Source organism: Idiotropiscis lumnitzeri, chromosome 2 (assembly GCF_059441095.1).
Source record: "Idiotropiscis lumnitzeri isolate Australia: NSW breed Sydney's pygmy pipehorse chromosome 2, RoL_Ilum_1.0, whole genome shotgun sequence".
In the NCBI taxonomy this organism is placed as follows: Eukaryota; Metazoa; Chordata; class Actinopteri; order Syngnathiformes; family Syngnathidae; genus Idiotropiscis; species Idiotropiscis lumnitzeri.
The window spans coordinates 3,834,578-3,853,716 of NC_142392.1; the positions used below are offsets into that span (position 1 = coordinate 3,834,578).

The 19,139-nt window shown below is 44.7% G+C and overlaps 3 protein-coding genes across 4 annotated transcripts; 1 reads left to right on the forward strand and 2 right to left on the reverse strand.

The window, feature by feature from the left end:
- Nucleotides 1-984: 984 nt before the first annotated feature.
- dcp1b (decapping mRNA 1B) lies at nt 985-6,744 on the forward strand. The gene is made up of 10 exons (XM_088288260.1): nt 985-1,380; nt 1,738-1,778; nt 1,965-2,092; nt 4,093-4,159; nt 4,297-4,432; nt 4,640-4,729; nt 4,816-5,299; nt 5,457-5,632; nt 5,751-5,861; nt 5,943-6,744. Exons 1-10 carry the CDS (start codon nt 1,222-1,224, stop codon nt 5,997-5,999), a joined length of 1,449 nt encoding a protein of 482 aa, XP_088144386.1. The 5' UTR covers nt 985-1,221; the 3' UTR covers nt 6,000-6,744.
- A 959-nt stretch (nt 6,745-7,703) lies between these two features.
- On the reverse strand, nt 7,704-9,796 carry yeats4 (YEATS domain containing 4). Its single transcript, XM_088288227.1, has 8 exons — nt 9,563-9,796; nt 9,380-9,485; nt 9,174-9,293; nt 9,027-9,093; nt 8,857-8,951; nt 8,687-8,776; nt 8,319-8,406; nt 7,704-8,151 (listed from the first exon to the last, which is right to left on the reverse strand). The coding sequence occupies exons 2-8, from the start codon at nt 9,428-9,430 to the stop codon at nt 7,982-7,984; spliced, it is 681 nt and encodes a 226-aa protein (XP_088144353.1). The 5' UTR covers nt 9,431-9,485; nt 9,563-9,796; the 3' UTR covers nt 7,704-7,981.
- Nucleotides 9,797-10,137: 341 nt separating this feature from the next.
- Nucleotides 10,138-19,087, reverse strand: cpsf6 (cleavage and polyadenylation specific factor 6). 2 transcript variants are annotated; one of them, XM_088288230.1, is made up of 11 exons: nt 18,950-19,087; nt 17,863-18,072; nt 17,677-17,780; nt 17,449-17,594; nt 17,176-17,355; nt 16,618-16,701; nt 15,867-16,350; nt 15,603-15,718; nt 15,377-15,527; nt 15,081-15,279; nt 10,138-12,120 (listed from the first exon to the last, which is right to left on the reverse strand). In XM_088288230.1, exons 1-10 carry the CDS (start codon nt 19,007-19,009, stop codon nt 15,093-15,095), a joined length of 1,722 nt encoding a protein of 573 aa, XP_088144356.1. In that variant the 5' UTR covers nt 19,010-19,087; the 3' UTR covers nt 10,138-12,120; nt 15,081-15,092. The 2 variants fall into 2 exon arrangements, with proteins under 2 accessions (XP_088144356.1, XP_088144355.1); XM_088288229.1 differs by having other exon boundaries at nt 17,440-17,594.
- Nucleotides 19,088-19,139: the final 52 nt, after the last annotated feature.

The window sequence follows — 19,139 nt, forward strand, 5'->3', positions numbered from 1 at the left end:
ATTGGTAAACGTGCACGCGCTGACAAATAGACATGCATACCTTGAAACACACAAAAGTAAATGCGCCGCCGTGCCTGAGTTGACAAATAGGCCTCTTGTGCTATACAGGAGCAATTATTTCCAAGCTAATTGCACGGCACATTTCAGCCTATCAAATCAAAAGTTACAGACAACATGCTTGAGTATAAGGTCACTTATTTTTTGTACCCTACAATAAGTGCATCCAGGCTCGAGTGCATTAAAAATTTCCCGCAGCACATAACGCAGGGTTCAGCGGTGCGTTCACATCGAAAATAGCTAAATAAATCTTTGAATAGTATAAAACACGCGAGGACGTCAGTCAGCTTCAAGGCAAACAAAAATCAGCCAGACAGCTGCACCCATGCTGTACTAATGGCTTTACACGCACAGCACAGCAGGAAAGCTCGGCGTTTTACGTCCCACAGTGCCCCCTTGTGCATTTCATGGGAAGTGCAAGCCCTATAATTTTAAGTATTGGAAAGAATTTACCTGCTTATTTTATATCGTTCATTATTCACTAATACAACAATTGTCTACTGTTTAACAGAATATTACTCCTGGAAACTCACTGCAATCAATATTACACAGTTACATATTATAACCATATTATAAACATAAAATCAAAGTCAAAAGAAAAGTACAAAATGCACATATTTGCTAGAGACAGCATCACTATCCACAAGTTATACCTCTAAATTATACTCAATATTTAAATACGACTTGCAAAGTGCAATTATTGTCTAATATGCAAATATTGGGTTATCATGAGCATCATATCACGGGCAAGAATATTATATAGATACTCATCATCATGTTAGGATATTAAAAGCAGCACATCGCCATTAACAAACATTACTTTTTTTTTTTTTTTTTTTTTAAATCTGAGGATTAAGAAAAAAAAGTTTCATTCCATTTTTAAAAACATGTTTTCCCTCGCAATGGCCCATCCTGTCCAATCGTGAGTGCTGCAACTCGACTACTCAGGCCTACTTGTTTACAATTTCCATGTCGCCTCGTGGCGGTCATTCCTGAAAAACGCTCCAATCTTTATTATTATATGTTTATTAGCGTTCAGTCATCCCTCGCATCACGTCTGTTCCCAATCCATCTTTTCCCTTCTGCTTTCGCGTTTTTTCCCCTCCCGCGCCTCTTTTTTAGCCGCCGATACTAACTAGCGAGCTAAAGTCTCAGTTGGCCACAATGTCTGCCCCATGCGCCGAATGCGGCGGAGGTCTGCTCTCCAGAAGCTTGGACATGAGCCTGGCCGCTTTGCAAAGACACGACCCGCACATTAAGAAGATCGTGGACGTGGCCAGCCAGGTGGCCTTGTACACGTACAACAATTTCACCAATGAGTGGGTAAGATTAAACTTGCTAACTTGCTAGCACGATGCTAACGGATGCTGAGCAACTTGTACGACAGTTCGACAGAGGTTTAAAAAAAAAAAAAAAGTTCGCCGGGATGTTTAAGAATGATGGAGGTCAAGAGTCAACCACACTTCTCACCAGTGATGGGACATTGTGATTTACTGGGAATTGTGTGTTAGTTAACATGCTGTCCCACCTTTTTGTTTTGATTTAAAAGTGTTTCGACTCGATTTTAAAAAAAATAATAATTAAATGGGGGAATTGACGATCACGTAACATAAAAGGTATATGGTGCACATTTTTAATTTTATCTCAGAAAACGTAATAATAAACTATGTTGCATTTCAGGAAAAGACTCAAGTGGAAGGAACGCTGTTCATCTACTCAAGGCAAGCTGCGCCTACAAACAACTTTTCCCGCAAGGAAAAACAGTTTGCTATGAAAACACCAAAAATGACGGGGGGGAACAATGCATTTCAACCCCCTTGCACAACATCGCTGCATTTAAATCATATTCATCAAGTCTTATTCCCATACAGAAACCTGAAATGTGTTCAAACTGATTCGTTTCTTAGGCTGTCCTTGCCTACACACGGCTTCACCATCATGAACAGACTCAACATGCAGAACCTGACCGAGCCCATCACCAAAGACCTGGATCTCCAACTCCAGAACCCCTTCCTGCTCTACCGCAATGCAATGCGTAAGAGCGACACAAACTTACAACAAACAGGGAGCGCATGGGAAAAAAAAATAAAAATTCGACACGACTGACATTCCGCAAACTATTGCGGGACGTCGCATCAAGATGGACGCCGCTCAAACAGACCGTTACCGAACGAACTGCGACTCCATTTAAGGAGTCGCTCTTTTATCGGCCGAGACCTCGGAGCGGCGTCACGGAGTGCGGCGGTGAGACGAGAGCCGCCTGTCAGCACTCCCGTGGCGGCTGGCGGAGATTAGATGCGTCGCCGCAGGCGCTGATAATGCAAACACGTGCGCACGAAATATTCGGATGAACAATGAATTAAATTTTTAAAAAAGCCCATGTATATTTCATCACAGGAGGATATCACTAATCTCAGCCATGTTTTTTTTTTTTTTTAAGTGCGCTGGCAAACGAGGCGGCGGCATCTTATCATGAAGCAAACACGTCGCGCTCTGCATTGCCGTAACGTCCGGGAATGGCGGTTGGCGCTAAGTGGCAGCCTGCGCTAAAAATAGACGGCAGAGATACAACCTCTCGGATGGGAAGTGGACATCCAGCCGGTCATTATCCCGCCTGACGAGCAACCATTTGACAGGACGCTTGTTAATTATTGACTCGTGTTTTGATTCGAATTGCGATGCGCTTCAGCCACTTTTTCCAGATCGCGCTTTGCATTTGATCGACTGGCCGATTTGGTCTTGCACTTGTTGCGCACTTCAGCGTCTACGCTGCGACGTCAACGCCAGCCACCCGATATAATCGCTTTTGAGCCATACCATGCGGAAATTGAAGATATTTGTCAGAATCAAATTCCGAGCACCGATTCATGACAATATAAAGAATGAATAAAATACAATAAAAAAAAAAAATATTCTCGCCCGGTGAAAGATTTCATTGCTCAAGTCTCACCTCCGGGTCGCACGTACGTGTAGCCCAGGTCGGTCTCCGACACCATCTGGCCTTTAAATCGCACCTCGGGCTCCTCTTGCAGTCGTTCATGTTTGGGTTTCCGGGTGAAAAATCCTCTCAGCATGGCTGCAAACGCCTCTCAGCATGAATCAAGCGGGACTCTTACAAGTTGAGATGCATGATGGGGGCGGGGGGGTCTTGTGGGCATTAAAGCAAGAGTGGAGACAAGGTCCTCATTCCTTGAGGAAAGTTGCGTGGATTTGTCCGACTTTTTTAAAATGCTCGGAAAATTCAAGTTGGAAGGGAGTCGCGGTCGATTCCTTCACTTGAGGGGGGGGGGGCATGGAAACGGTCTTTCTTCCTCTGTTACGCGGACATCTTTTCTTTGCCGTTCATCCCGTGAAGCGCTTGTGACTCGGCCGGGCGCTCTCCCACCGCAGTTACTTATTTGGTGCTGGGCTGACTCTTTCCCAGGCTCAACGGGGGCGACCCCGGTGGCTCGTCCAGCCTCACTGGTGGGCCAACTTTTTTTGTCTCGTGTGTAAACATGAGCGTCGCGCGGAGGGATACGGCGCCGTGGTAAAAAGTGGACATGGATAAAATTACTTCAGGAGGGGTTTTAGTATTATTGTGTCTACTAGAGGTTGAACTGATTAGTTGACTAGTCGAAGAGTCGACTTGACTGCGCATCATTATTTTTTTTATTTTTAAGCTGAAATTGACAAATGGCTAAATCACGCGTCTTTGACATTTTAGCTTCCATTTTACAGAGCACTGGCTGAAAAAATGTCAATGATTAATCAACTAGTCAAATATAAAAAAAAAAAAAATTTAAAAACATTTTTTTGTTTAAACCCTGCGCATCGTGGTTTTGTTGCTCAGCATGATCTACTCATTTAATGGCATCGGCCGGGCGGCACGCCGGCAATCTGATTCCGTCGTCTGCTGACCTTCGGCTCGGCATCAAACGGCTACTTTTCGTTATTACGCAGCCTAAGTTGATTTTTTTTTTTTTTTTTTTTTTGGTGGACCTTTTGTTGCTATTTATGACGCTGATTGAAAAGCGAGCCTCTCCCTTTCCCCAGTGATCATCCACGGCATTTGGTTCTACGACAAGTCCGACTGCCAGCGCATCGCCCTGAGGATGAAAACGTAAGCGCTTGCGTAATTCTTGGCTCCGACGCAAACTCTCGCTCGTCTCTCAAAACGTAACCCAATTACAGAAGATGATTACATTGTACATTTACCCTGAACGGACTGTGTGTGTGTGTGTGTGTGTGTGTGTGTAGTCTGACCCAGCAGGCGCAGGGGGTGGTGCAAGGTGGTTGGCTGCCCCCTGGTGGCGGTGCTTGTGGCATGCAGGATCAAGGGCAGGTAGTGGACATCGTCCAGATGCTGACCAAAGCTCACAGCCAGTACAACAAGGTAACACACCTGCAGAAAAAGCGTCGTGGCATTGATGGCAAATCGAAGACAGTGCCATGCAAATAGCGCCTCCTGGTGGTTAGGAGCAGCCTAGCAGTTTTGTAAAGGAATAAAAAATTCTCAATAGTAGGGCTGTCACTGTTGAATAAGAAGATGCAATTTTATTCATCCACACGAGTGTAATAATTTGTTTGTGCGACGTGACAGGAGAAGTTGACTTACGAGCCAAAGGAGATCGGCGGCAGCGGCGTTCTTTTCGGAAATCCCAACCTCATCCCAGTCAGGCCCAACACTCCGGTTTGGCGTCCCTGCCCCACCCCGCCGCCACGTTCCCATTTGCGCTCTGCTCTGTGATTCCGCTTTTCTTGCTTTCCTGTCTTCAGGACAAGGACGCGAGCGAGTCCCAGACGCTCTCCCTCGCTATGTTGTTCGGCTCTCCGCATCAGACCTCGCCCAATCTCGACCTCACCGCTCCATCCGCCGCACCCGTAGCAAGAAAAGCCTCTCGCCCTCCCGTCGCCCGCACCCTCACCTACGAGACCTCGGTGCCCGCGGCAAGCACGCCGGCGGCAGACGCTCCGACCTATCATCACCACTGCCCGGCCATCCTGAAGCTCATGCAGGAGCAGAGGGCGGCCCCCGGCGGGGGTCTCCGCACGCTGTCCGAGTCCCCGGAGAACGCGTGTGACAACGGCATTCCGGTGGCTCACCGTGAACACCTGAGCATCTACCACCATCAGACGCACCACCACCACCACCAACTGGATCCAACCAAGAGTCTTTTCCAAACTGCCGCGCCCCCGTGCTGCGCAGCTCCGTGTTCGCACCAGCAACCCTTTTACGGAAACGCCAAGCAGCCGAATGCAGGTGGGGCCAGTCTTGCCTTCGTGTTTTTTTTTTTCATCAATGTCATCAACCTTTACGAAGGATTTGGATTGTTTACATGTATGTATATCAAAAAATAAAAATTGACATTAGACAATGCCATTGAGGTTAATCACTGCCATTTTTGTGACCTCCTCAGGTGTGCCCGTGTACATCCCGGGCGCACTTTGCCCTCACGAGCTGATCCACAAGCTGCAGCTGCTCCAGCAGGAGCGGAGCCAGGCCTTGTTGGAAGCGCCGCGCCTCAGCCCGGCGCTGGCCCCCCGCTTCCAGGGGCCCTCGGCCGTGGCCGTGAAACCAACGCTACAGTTTCAGGTTGGTGGTGGATACACATGCTAAAGATTCAAACCCAGAATCTCAAAACTGCGAGGCGGACTTGCTAAAGCGCATATAACCATATAGCTTGAGACTGATACCTGCGCGTTGCGTTTAGGCGCCTTCTCCGCAGAGGATCCCCGCCAACCTGGACCCGGACTCATCCTCATCCGAAAACGTATTCCTGTCCAGAAGCCAGTTCCAGGTGGCCTTACTGCACCTGATCGAAGTATGACAAAAAAATAAGTGTTAAAAAAAAAAAAAACATACACTTGTTAAGATGCGTGACAGCGCATTTGATGTTTCACAGACAGACAACTCCTTCCTGGACACCATCTACGAGGCTTACATCGCACATTTTTTCTAACCAGCGCAGCGCCAACGGCACTTTTTGGTACTTAAATCCAACAACCAGGTATCATAAACGCGCTCATGAGAAATTCTAACAACGATGGCTCTTTTCGGAATAAAGCACACTAATAGGCCGGGGGCGAAATAGGAAGTTAAAGTTAATCCTGACTGAAGAAGGAATGATGCTTGAAGTCCATTTGATGTAGCATTTAATTGTTTCAAAGTTGTACAATTGGTACATGGAACAAAAAATCTAAACTTCTGTTAGAATCGTTTACTATTCAAGCTGCAAGCATTTAATGGTAAGATGTCATTCTGTTTATGCTTTGTATTAGCATTTAGGACATATGTTGACCAAGTTTCACTACCTCGCAGAGAGCAAAGTTTCTTATGAACAGCATTTAAAATACATTGTTTAATATAAAAGTGCAAACGTGACTGTTCCGGTGCAATTGCGATGGCATACAAATAAGCAATAACATGACGACAAGATGCACACATTTACTTTGTTGTTAATGAATAAAGGTTTGAGAGGGGGAAAAAAACACCTATTTTTGTACTTTGAGTTCACCAGCATGTAACATTAAAATGGAAGAGGCATTTGAACGCAACATATCAGCAACTAAATGTTTTTGCAGGTGAATGTTTTGACCGGGCAAGTTGCATCTGGCCGTGGAATGTTTAATTTAGATTGTTTTATTTTTTTACACGCGGTTGTATATTGGAGTTGTCTATTAAAGTTAAATGTTTTTAAAAGATCATTTCTGTCAGTGTTGATTTTGCCGGAGGGTGCGTATTCATCCTGCGGTAACACTGGTGACCGTTGGAGGGCGCTGGTGTGCCTAATTAAGTTTCTGGTGTGCATATTTTTTATATAACAAGATCACTTCAAATTTACGCTGTCTTGATACACTTTAAGATGGAATGAAAAAAAGAGAGAGAGAAAACTGACCTCCAATGAGTCGTTCTTGGCAAAGACGTCACCTGTTGACATAATTAGAGACGTATAAAGCTGAACGATTCTTTAAAAGAACCATTTTCACGAGTTATTTAGACGTTTGGCTTTTCGGATTTACAGCTTCTCGAAGTACGCGCGCCGGTGTCCAAACGAAAGGGTAACTTCCGGTTGCCATGCCGCATTCAAGGACTGCAGGAACTTTGACACTCTTCTCAACGCTACCACGACAATGACCGGATTTTAATGTCAAATATTGAAAGCAAAAAGTCATGATACATATTTTTACTACACTTAGATACTGCATAAGTATTTTAAAATATATTTTTTTTAAATTAAGATTCCTCCCATTTCTATTGACTTCCGCTGAACTAGGAAAAAATAACATACAGTGAGACAAGGCTCAAACACGTTCGTGAATTTTTTAAGAATGAAAACGAAAAAAAATTCAAAAAAAGAAAGTTGCTGAGGTAAAAATCAGCAGTGGAGATCATGTCAGTCCTCAGTCATCACGCCGTCATTATTTCAGACCAGCTCAGTTGAGTCTTCGTGACAGCCAATCAGCGTTGAGAACGTACATAACGGTTCGATATCATACACAGTCATAGCAGAATAAAGTTAAAAAAAAATATATAAAATATTATTCATAAGTGAAAGTATGGCAATCAAAAACCTACCGTAACACACTTTCATATTGATACTATTTCTTATCCTTAGAAAAGAGTCTTACAACAAAAAAGGGCCTGGAACCTGCACTTTTTTTGTAAACATTTTATTTATATAGTTCATGTTTTCAGTGTGTTAATTTCATTCATGTTGATTTTAAAAAGATATTTTAAAGAAAAAAAGGGGTTGTAATTTTTTGTCACAAATTGTTAATGTCACCATACTGTGTGCCTGTTTTTTGTTTTTTTTTAACTTTATAAAGCTGCGCATCTATGTGACGTCGCAAGTAAGTTTTTGACACCGATTGGTCATCGCTGTCAACTGGTCCCACGTGGGCTCGCCTGAAATAAAAATCCACCACAAAGCGTGACGATCACTCAGTGCTCCTTGTGGTCTCCGTCTTCCTCCAGTTTCCTGATCTCCATCTTAAGGTGGTTGATGTTCTCCCTGCTGGCCTTCAACTTGTCTTTCAGCTCTGTGATCTCCTGACTGGTTCTCTTCTTGGCCGCCTCCATTTTCTCGTTGGTCCTCTGCTCCAGCTCGCCGACTGAGCGGGCCCAGATCACACACACACACGCACACCCCCCCCCCCCCCCCCCCCCACACACACACACACACACACGCGCACACACAATAGATAATATTTATTGTTAATTATAATCAACAAACTATTGGCGTCACAAATGGTGTGCGTGTGTGTTGGTATGGACATACACTCTGTCTCATGCTTGTAAGCGCCCAGTGTGAGTTGCCTCGATGTGGTCAGGAGCTGCTGCATCATTGCCGTCGGATCCTGGAAGATCTGGTTAAAAGACAGGAAATAACGTGCTTTGGCATTCCCGGATTTTTTTCCTCCATTATTTAGGGACATTTTTGGGGGTATTTTTGCTCTGCGTAGTTAAACAATATTAGTTTGGTGCCATCTTGGGGACAAAACAGTTGAACAGAGGGGAAGGGCTTCATTTAGTTAAACATAGCCTTGTATGATCGAGAAAAAAAGTGCTTTTCCGCCCTCTTGTGGCATCTAGAGGCAATTACAACCCTTTTCAGATGACCGTCCAATTACTATGATAGAGACTCACCATTTCATCGTAGAATTCCGACACAACTGTTTTCTTCGGCATGGCACTGGAGTCGGACTGGAATAGCTTCAAGAGATGGTAAAGAGTCACCTAGAGAAGAAAATATTTTAGGCTCCTCGCAGTGCACATCTGTAATATTTCTGCGAATGTTTCGCGTAGTTGGTCCTCACAGATCTCTCATTGGGGTCGATGAAGACAATCTTGATGGTAATCTCAAACTCCCCCCAGCCAGTCTCTGTGATCTCGTAGGGAGGCTTGGTCACCACTGATGGGAAGACAGTAAATCAAACTAAGTCGAACATACGTGACCCAAATGCTAACTTTAAACACGTCAACGTACCGCGTAGTGGGTTACCATAACTCTCATGCAGCTTGAATTGGATCTTCTTCACATACGCTGACATATCCTATTGAAACCAGCATAAAATGTTTTTTATTAACATAAAATGGAAAAGATCCATGCAGGAGTACTGGCGTGTTAACTTACCTCATTTCTGTATGGTTTGACATAAACGGACCACTGATGAGTATGCCCATCTTCCTCACGCTTCTTCCCAAAGTAGCGAGCGACGTTCCCAAAGACGATAGGCTTCACAATAGTAAGTCCCTGCACACAGGCATCACGCGCGCACATTACGCACAAACAGAAATCCGCTGGGTATGAATGAACGACGCGATGCTTCTTTTGTTTACCTTAACCCGCCCACCGGAATCTGGACCAAATTCTGTCATCTTTTTAAACATATACGGGGAGTGACTTTAACTTGACGCCCCGATATAAGTTTAAAATGTTCTCGTTCTACAAAAGAAGTCGTCATTGGTTAAGATTGCCATTTATTAATTCATCGTAGAGTAGGAAAACAGGCTGATTGCTACCGGAAGTGCGTCCTTGTTTTCCGGCCGGCGTCCGCCAGAAGCCATTGGGCAAATGTTCCGCCTCTGATATCGCCTTATTTAATATATTCTTTACGGAAATAACCCATTTTTCGTTCACCTGAAACGGGAAAACAAGATAACCAGCAGAAGAATACTTATATTAGCAAAATATGAATTCGACTACCGGAAGAAAACTAAGTGTAATCTGAATGGCCGTTATCCGTAAGGAGCCAATGTACTAATGTTCCGTTCTTAAACGTATCGAACCACCACAAAAAATGCATACCATTCCGTGCAGCTAAAAATAATAAAACTATTTAAATGTAGTCGACATTATCAACTTCCGGACAAAACGGAAATGCAAGCCATACTCTTGGCTGTCCGTGAGGAAACACCACCCGGGAAATATACAATTTTTTTTAAATTTCAGTTTACACACAATCATTATTCAACTTAATAAAATTTGAGCTGACGACTAATAAAAAACATTGAACATTTTTAAGTTTAATCTATTTCCCATTTCAGAACATCAATTAAAAGCAGTAATCCTTCACACAAAAAAAGGCCACAAAATGCAAATTTTTATATTTTATTGTTGGATAGGCTGAATCTTACCCTAAGCGTAGTGTCACAGGTCATTCATTGGAATAAAGTTGAAAAAGAGACTCCCTGCATCTACTAAATACAATTTTAGTTGAATTTTTTCAGTTAACCCTTTCCACTATCATTATACATTTGATATTATTGCTTAGCAAATGTTATATTCACTCTCCGATTCAAGTAAGATAATTAACCAAAAACATAAAAAATAATAATTAAAAAAAAAAAAAAAAGACATTTGCACCTGTCTGCTTCACTTCTCAATCTTCTCGTAGAAACCTGCAAACACTTACCTTGGGGTGTGTGTGTGTTTGGGGAGGGGGGGGGTGATTGGTCACACCAAGCAATTTGATCATATACACACACAGCTCAATACAATATCAACATACACTGCAGAACTTTGAGAACACAAATGGGGGATGTGCAGAAGTGGAACAAGATCCTGTTTTAAGCCAAACTAATCCATTTGTGCTTGCGTCTTTACAGTTTGCGACACATGATCAGCATGTGAACATGAAACACTGCCAAGACAATTACAGTACAGACGAAGAGTAATCCAGAACTTGAAACGTTCGGTTACAATTTTAAAAAATAAAAGCTACAGCAGTGGGCCCTCTGATTACAAGGTCTTGGGATGACATTAGGTGCAGAATGTGAAAAATTTGAGGATGCCGTTAGGGGTCGGTGGGGAGGAATTTGCACGAATAAAAACATGCATGTTGGAATCAAAACAATAAAAATGAATTGGACAAACCCAACAGAAAGGCACATGGAAAAATGACAACAAAAGGAAGTCTTGCAGTTTTAACAATACAGGGAAGGGCAAGTGGACAAACGGAACCGAGGGGGGAAGGTTAACTCGTGGCGTATTTTTCACTGCTTTGGGACATCAAGAAATTTTTTACACTGCTTATTTTCCACCCAACATTTGGATTTCAAACTTAAAAGTTGTCGTCTTCGGCATCATGTGCACAATACATTGAACTGGAGTGGACTCAATGGCAAGGCGCATTATTTGATATAAAAAAAAATCAAAACAAGATTTGCAATGGACCTGGTGGTGCCTCTTCGCGGCAAGTACACACCAAACATAAAATAAAATAAAAAAAATTAAACAACAAAACGATGCATTATTTGAATTGGGCTTGATATGACCATGTCGACGCAACTTTACATTTTTTTTTTTTTGCCGTTACAAAAACAGTACATTCAATCTTACCTTGTAAATAAAGGCATCCTTTTAATTACTCTCTACAACATCGTTTATACGATAAACATTTTACAGCACATTTAATATAAATGAGCCACTTCCAACAGTGTGTACCTCAGTAAGCATGTTTTATTACAACACCATCTAGTTTTTCATCAAAAGCAGACACATACATTCTAAGCATGAGAAGAGATGAGAAGGCAAAGGGGTGCGTGGGAAGGGGGGTGGGGGACGGCAGACATGTATCCTAGATAAAAACTGCTCTCTAAATTGAGTGGACAGTGCAGCGCGCAGGGAAAAAAAACAAAACAACAACGCTCGAGTCTTCTATTAAAAAGGAAAGATGGACCATCTCATTTGTCGCGAGGAAGTGAGAGAGAGAGAGAGAGAGAGAAAGAGAGGAGAAACATCATTGCATAAAATAAAACGCCATAAAAATAAAAAGCTGAGTGGAAAGATTTCCAATTATCATGAGTAGATGTTTGAATAGCCTTACACGAGAAGGGGAGGGGGAGGGGGAGGGCGGCTCCTCCATCCACTTTGCACACGACATGAACAGACGGAGGGGAGGGTGGGCAGAGGAGATGGAAGGATGGTGGTGGACGACGACGTTGACGACGACGACGACGAGGAGGAGGCGGCGCTGTGTGTCCACATGCAGGTGGCGGTGGTGGTGGTGTTGGGGCGGGGGGGTGGTGGTGCTGAAGTCCGTCCTCCGTTTGTCCATCCGTCCATTGGTGTTAGTGAGCTGAAAGGTGTCAAAATGGAGGGTGGAGTTTGGTCTCGAGGTAGCGCAACAGTCAACACTCTCCCCCCTCACCATACAGCTCCAATACGACACATTTGTAAGAAACGTTTTTTTTTTTTTTACATATATACCCAACAATGGGGCTGGGCGCAAAATCCAACTGACGTGAGAGGGCGAAAAAACATTTAAGAGAAAAAAATATATATATAATTTGTACGTCCAGTAGATTGTGTTGCGCGCAGCCCCCGACATGGACAAAAGGCGGCTTGCAAAGGTATTCGGCTCGCTTAACTTGCCATATTTTAGGGTTCAAACAATGATATCAAATTGGAATTTTTCACCAAGGATGACCGAATGTTACTCGTTACCATATTTAGAACTGTATTTAAAAAAAAAAAAAAAAAATCTGACTCGTAGTCCATAAACATTGTTTCGTCATCCAGAGCGATCAAGGGCCTCTCGGCTTCCTGATCGATTCTTCATGCCATTTCAATATCTTTGTTTCAAGCCACAAATGTGGCAACAGGTCAAAAAGTGCAAAGGGGTGAATACTTTTGCACGCCACCGTAAATCACCATCACGCAAATGACATGACTCAAGCCTGTTTCAAGTCAGGAACCCGTCATCGGAAATGCTGGATGTACATTCTTCTGCCGGGGTTCCTTGCACAACTGAACACACCAAAATGTTCCATTAACAAAGACGATAAGCTCCAATCGTGTTTATCGTGATCGTAAGGTAACACGATCAAAACATTGAGCATGACCAACTGAAATGTGACTCAAGTGTTTGAATTTTATGCAAATGAGCGGCCATTTAAAGTGGAGCAACTCCAGCCCCTCCCCAAACTTTTTACAAAAAAAATAAAGAAATAAAAATTGTGAGTTTACGTCTTATGATCGGAACAAATTTTTCTTAGCGCGAAAAAGCCCCGCATCACACACCTTGACTTCATTGATGCCGATGCTGGAATATTTGGTGTTTCTTGTTAGCAGAAAAGACAAATACAGAGAATCCTGTCAGGTTTCTGAGTATTCCTTTCAAAATGGACACACACACACACACACACTCCCCACTTTCAGTCACAAGCACTTTGGCATGGCTCTACAATGGCAAACATTTCCATGACTGCGCGGCGCCATTCAATTCGTTGCACACACACGCCTGGCCCAAAGCGGCATCGGCTCGACCTAACATTTGACGAGGCACCATCAAACGGCAACAACTTTGTGCGCTTATCACGTCTCGCCGCGCTAGCAAACGGTAAAACGACGATCGCATACAATCGTTATTGTAGGCCCTGTGACGCTCCGAAATTTCAGTGAATGGTGCTCGAGCACCCGCACTGCTTTTGACCTTGCATCGCTGATGTTTAAAAAAAAAAATGCCATTGTAAATGTCAAACACTAAGTGATTGCGTCACAGGGACTACGTTGCAAAACAGCATAAAAAAAAAGTGGACATGAGGATATATGGCAACCCTGTGAACAAAGACAGCACTAAATTTGGACATCAACAAACAAGAACCAACAGCTTGATAGATTCCCACTTTTGACCGATCTCTCTGTAAATCGGCGACATCAATTCACTCTTTACCCAACATACATCGTGAAAACGACGTGCATGACCTTGTGTCCGCTGGGGATCTCTCATCTAACAGAATGTTGGTGGAGCAATAGTTCTTATTCCCGGACTGAATGCAAACAACCCAAACGGACACTTTGCAGCTTCCTTCCTGAATTTTTTTTTTTTTTTTACTCTCCAAGAGGTTCTCAGTGGACACAAAGTCGTACTTGAAGGCTGAGATTAATTTAATGACGTTAACACGCCCCGGAATGTTCTTAACACATGAAAGCGGAGTAACGCGGTGACGGCACTTTTTTTTACATTCAAACTGTCTGCAGTCTGGCAACTCCATTAAAAAAAAAAAAAAAGAATTCCGTCACCAACAAGGGGCATTAATATACATGTTATTACAAATACTGTTGGGCAAAAATATAAAAAGGGATATTTCAACATTACAGAACCAGACAATACTTGACAGGAGGACAGAGATTGGTCATTGTGAGCCAATCGTGGGATTTAGCACAAAAATTTGTACGTTCAAAAGCGTACTGCCGGGTGGATTTATTACGGTTCACCACTTTCGATTACATTAAGAGAGTAATTCAAACAGTAGCAATACAGAAAAGTACCTCAGAACGGAAGAACTGCACAAACATGAGGAGCAATCGGCTAATTTGACTCCCATTTGACAGATTAGCAAACGTTACGATTTAATAAAAAAAGGGCCCTTTCTACAGGAAATTCAAAAACTTAAAAAAAAAAAAAAATGAAATGCTGTCATAACATATGCGGTAGCCCGGTGACTTACAGCTGGGATGCAATGACGCTAGAATAATGTAGATCAAATACACAAAAAGACATATGCAAATGAGGACAAATCAAAAGAACAAACAATTGCATATTGTCATGTGTTAAATAAAATAAATAAAAATTTGCATGTTGCATCTTTCCACAATACAAAAACATTTGGAGCTCGGAAGTGTAGTCACTTGAGCATTATTGTTAGGTCATAACTTTGATTTGACTGTTGGAGAAACTATCTGGTCGATTGATAAACCACTCGGTAAAATCGAAATGGATGGCGATAAATCAGCCTGACAGTGCCGGTTGACCCCAAAAAAAAAAAAAAAACACAAAAAAACTATTGCTGCAAGATTTTTTTTTCTTTTGTAAGCAAAAGCACAGTTAAAAATGCGACAAAGACCATATCTGCGCTTAACCACATCATGACACCTGTGGGACAATTCACGAGGGGGGAAAAAAAAATGGATCTGAAAAGGACACTTACCTACTCAGGTCAAAGTTCCGTCATTGTCCCATTTGGGTTATCAAATTTAAAATGCATTACGTGATTTTTTTTTTTTTTTTTAAATATTGATTGTGGTCGCACCCACCTCACTAGTCCGTTAGCGGTGTCGATACTCGCGCTCACGCTCCCTCTCGCGGTCTCGGTCGCGGTCCCTCTCGCGGTGACGGTCCCGCTCGCGGCTGCGTTCTCTGTAGTAGTCCTCGTGGCGCTCGCGGCTGCGAGACTTGTGACGTCTGCTTTTTTCCCTCGAGCGGCTGTGGTCGCGCTCTCTGGAACGCTCGCGCCTGCGAGGGGGGCGGGGAGCCAAATAATCACACGTTAAAAAAAAAAAAAAGATTTGCAAGAAATGGCCGCTCGAATCAAACGAGACGTGATCCGGACCTGGTGGAGCCGTAACTTTTGGATTCGATGCCGTGGAGACAGTCCTGGAGCGAGCTTATGAGGACCTTGCAGCGGTCATCTGCCGAGACTTTGGACTGCTTGATCAGACTGATGGCGGTGACCAACGTCTCGATGGCGCTGCCGTAGTCCGCTGAGGACGCGAAGAGGCGGCGTTAGGCTTGCGTTCAAAGGCAGTCCGCTTCCAGTGTGGAATCATTCTCGCTACCTGCACTGGCATCCGACACCGCCCGGGAAATAGCGCTGGAGGAGATGGCTCGGTTTCGGTTCATGATTTCCTCAAACTCGGCTTCGCTCAGGGGGGTCCGGGATGACTCCATGTCCCTGGGGGTTCATGAGATTCAATATCGGGCCATTACGGCCTTATTTTAAGGTATCGAGTTCTTTTGGAAGCTGACGATACCAGCTACAGATACTTAATGGAGGGGGGGGGGGGGGGCAAAAAACAGAAATTTTTCATTTCTCTACTCACCGGCCTCCAGGACCGTAGTCTCCTCTCTCATAGGGTGGTGGGCGTCCATATGGATCATTTGATCCAGGGGGGCCCCTGCTGTCATTGGGCGGCATGTTGTTGCCACCTGGCGGGGGGAAGAAGGCAGGATTGACATGGGGAGCAGGCGGCGGTCCGCCAGGCGGAGGACCGCCCAAGTGAGGAGGTGGCGCCAGGGCCAAGGGAGGTCCAATGGGACCAGGGGGACGCGGCGGGAACGGTCCTGGCGGCGGGGGGCCTTGCTGGGGCGGCGGCGGTCCAGGAGGTGGACCGTAACCAGGAGGCGGGGGTCCTGGAGGCAGGGGTCCTAAAGGTGGCTGGCCAAACTGACCTGGGAAGAGAACGGGGGGAGGTGGCCTGTCCCCACGATTGGGAGGACCGAGGGGGGGGGGGAGACCCTGGCCGGGAGGCGGTCCCGGTGGGCCGGGGGGGCCAGCGGGTGGACGTGGGGGGCCCTGCAACCCACCTAAAAACAACATGGGCACAAAGCAGAACAACGAAAAAAATGTTGAGTTCTATTGAACACACACACACAAACTTTCACAGGGGATGCAAGTCTGCTGGCTAAAAAGATAAAAAAAAAAAAAAAGTGCAAATAATTTGTCTACACTTCACGACGACAGTCTGAAAGACAGTCACTGGAAACAGAAACACATTCAGACTTTGACGCATGGCTCGACTTTGAGGTCCGCTACCATGATGGAATCAGTCAAATCAAAGCGAGGCGTTTCACCTCTGTCGCGCCAGCTCCCGGGATTGAAATTCATATCCAGGTGGCCATCTTGGTGCCTAATCAGATCAGGTCTCATCCCTGAGCCTAACGGGGACGAGAAAGCAAACCAATCACTCAACTTTGCCCCCTTCATTGCTCGCTTTTTTTTTTTTTTTTTTTGCAGTCGGGCATCGTGAGGCGCCGGTCACGAGGAGGCACAAGTGAAGTGAGTTGCCTTCGACTGGAAGCATGCGGGCAGCCAGACAAGAGCAAGAGCGGAAGTTCAAAAAAAAAAAAATGTAAGAGCAGCAGCTGGAGGTGAAGAAGTCATAAACAAACCACATGATGGGTGGACAGGAAGAAGGGAGCTGTAAATAATCCCCGTGTGAAACTTACACAAACAAGACATGAGGCTTAAAGCGGCGTGAGCACAATGGCAGACGGAAAAAAGATTTTATGGGGAGGAGGAAGAAAAAAAATCCTCAAAGCCCGAAAACAGAAAATGACTCAAGCTTGACAGACCCGTTCGGTGTTTAAAAATTAATTTAAAAGACGTCTGTGTGTAACTAACTAACTAACCGGGGAAGTGTGGCGGCGGCCCACCAGGCCCGACACCACCCGGGAAGCGATCTCCTCCCGGGCCGCCGGGTGGTCCCGGAAACCTGCCCCGACTTCCTCGACTGCCCATCGGAAACCCGGCGCGCCCTCCCCCTGGAGGCCCGGCTTTACCTTCGCCCGACATCTGACCCGACTGCGTACCTGTGCGTGGCAAAATTAAGTTGGGTTTTTTTTTTTAAAGCTCCATTCCCGTTCCGTGTATGATGGCTGATGAATTGGACTTACTGTGCTTACTTTTACGGGACTGCATTTCAAACTGGCTGAGAGACTGCTTGTTGCACGGCGCCACAATGGGATTCTGACCGTGCAACTCTCTCTTGGATAAAAGCTCCATTAGCTTCCGAGACGAGCCCTCCGAGCCCACGCATACGAGGGCGAACCTGGCAGGACAAGAGAAGCCATACGACATCACGGCTGCAGCAGAGTCAGGCCACCTATTGACAATATTCACACGAGACTCACCCTTTGGATTGCCCGTTGGCTCTGTTTTCAAAAAATTTAATTTCCAACACGTCGGTGATGCCTATTGAGCGAATTGCTTCCGTAAGGTCCTCATCTGTCGTCCACTGGATAAAACCACACACAAGTTGTGATTTCAACTCGGGGCTAGAAAAAAAAAACGCTTCAAGGGTCACTTTTTCCACTCACCCACGTGAGGTTCCCGATATACAATGCGATCCTCTTCCCCGAATATGTGTACACCACATTGGGCGGGGCGGCCTTGCCGCCATCGGAGCCGCCCTGCGCAGGCAGCGCGTCCAAGTAGTCGCGGTCCTCGGGCGCGTCGCCATTGTTGGCCGACGGGGAGATCACATCGTCGTACAGGTCGATCTGCTCGTGAACGGGGTAGTCTGCTTCCTGGAAGACAAGGACAGTCGGTAAAAACGTGACGAGTTCCGGCGTGGAATTTGCACGTTCTCTCTCGAGAGCTTATGTGAGTTTAAATTGTTCACGTGAGGACCTCATTAAAATAAATGTGTGAGAAAATGGATGAATGGGCATTTTTACAAAAGCACTTCAGGATTCATGACTGCATTTTTGGGGGGTCATTTATATTCACAACTTTATGCAAATTAGTACGACACAGAAAATAGTAACGCTAAAAACACATTACCGAGCTTTGCATGTTAAAAGAAAAAGTATTATGAGACGTGTTTGAATTATATTAAGAAATAATTTTCACTTAAATCCATCGAAGTGGAACACTTGCTATTCAAAGCCAACCTGACTTTTAGAAATAAAACAAGCAATTTATCAGATTCAAAATATATAAAAGCACTTGGCTGGGTTTTCCACAACGTGTGAAGAAAACGACATTTGACTGCAGTTGGGTGTTGATTTCGTGAAATAACACCAAGCTAAGTGGCTAATAAAAGCGATTTTGTTTGGCTTTGTTAGCTCAACCATTGGCGGCCATGCTGAGGCCGCAAATATAACATCAATACAACAACGAAGACGGCTGGTTTGGTTTAAAAGGTATCCCGCATTAAAAAAAAGTTAAACGCGCATTAAGCGTTGAATTGCACGTGAAGAAGGAATTCCATTCATTAAATTCACGTAACATAAAACAGCGATTGTAGTTAACAGCACTGCGAATGACGGCCTGCGCGCGGGGGCAAAATGGCTGAGCAACAAAGCTAAACATTTATCGGTGACAAAAGGCAACTTGGACGGTTAATAAATGCACACGAACATTAATTGGTGATGCGAAAGGGTGCAAATAACGATGAAATACCTGGCTGAACTCTTCCTCTACGTCGGCGTAGATATCGATGTGATCCACACCGTCCGCCATTTTCCTCAGGCGCCTCGCTTGCCTTGCTCAACACAACAATGAGGGGGAACGACAGCGCCCTCTTTTGGTCGTTATAGGAATTGCAACGCACAATCGCTAAATTTTATTCTAAATCATCTCATTCATTTTT

What these genes read in the sequence shown, in the direction of transcription:
- yeats4 (XM_088288227.1), bottom strand. Translation starts at nt 9,430, where the DNA reads ATGTTTAAAAAGATGACAGAATTTGGTCCAGATTCCGGTGGGCGGGTT. An exon ending in TCAAACCATACAGAAATGAG is followed by an intron (nt 9,094 to 9,173) that starts GTAAGTTAACAC and finishes TGGTTTCAATAG; the next exon opens with GATATGTCAGCGTATGTGAA. An exon ending in TTATGGTAACCCACTACGCG is followed by an intron (nt 8,952 to 9,026) that starts GTACGTTGACGT and finishes TCTTCCCATCAG; the next exon opens with TGGTGACCAAGCCTCCCTAC.
- cpsf6 (XM_088288229.1), bottom strand. Translation starts at nt 19,009, where the DNA reads ATGGCGGACGGTGTGGATCACATCGATATCTACGCCGACGTAGAGGAA. An exon ending in GCCGCCGCCACACTTCCCCG is followed by an intron (nt 16,702 to 17,175) that starts GTTAGTTAGTTA and finishes CGTCCCCGTTAG; the next exon opens with GCTCAGGGATGAGACCTGAT. An exon ending in GGTGTCGGATGCCAGTGCAG is followed by an intron (nt 15,528 to 15,602) that starts GTAGCGAGAATG and finishes TCGCGTCCTCAG; the next exon opens with CGGACTACGGCAGCGCCATC.
- dcp1b (XM_088288260.1), top strand. Translation starts at nt 1,222, where the DNA reads ATGTCTGCCCCATGCGCCGAATGCGGCGGAGGTCTGCTCTCCAGAAGC. An exon ending in ATCGCCCTGAGGATGAAAAC is followed by an intron (nt 4,160 to 4,296) that starts GTAAGCGCTTGC and finishes GTGTGTGTGTAG; the next exon opens with TCTGACCCAGCAGGCGCAGG. An exon ending in CGCCAAGCAGCCGAATGCAG is followed by an intron (nt 5,300 to 5,456) that starts GTGGGGCCAGTC and finishes TGACCTCCTCAG; the next exon opens with GTGTGCCCGTGTACATCCCG.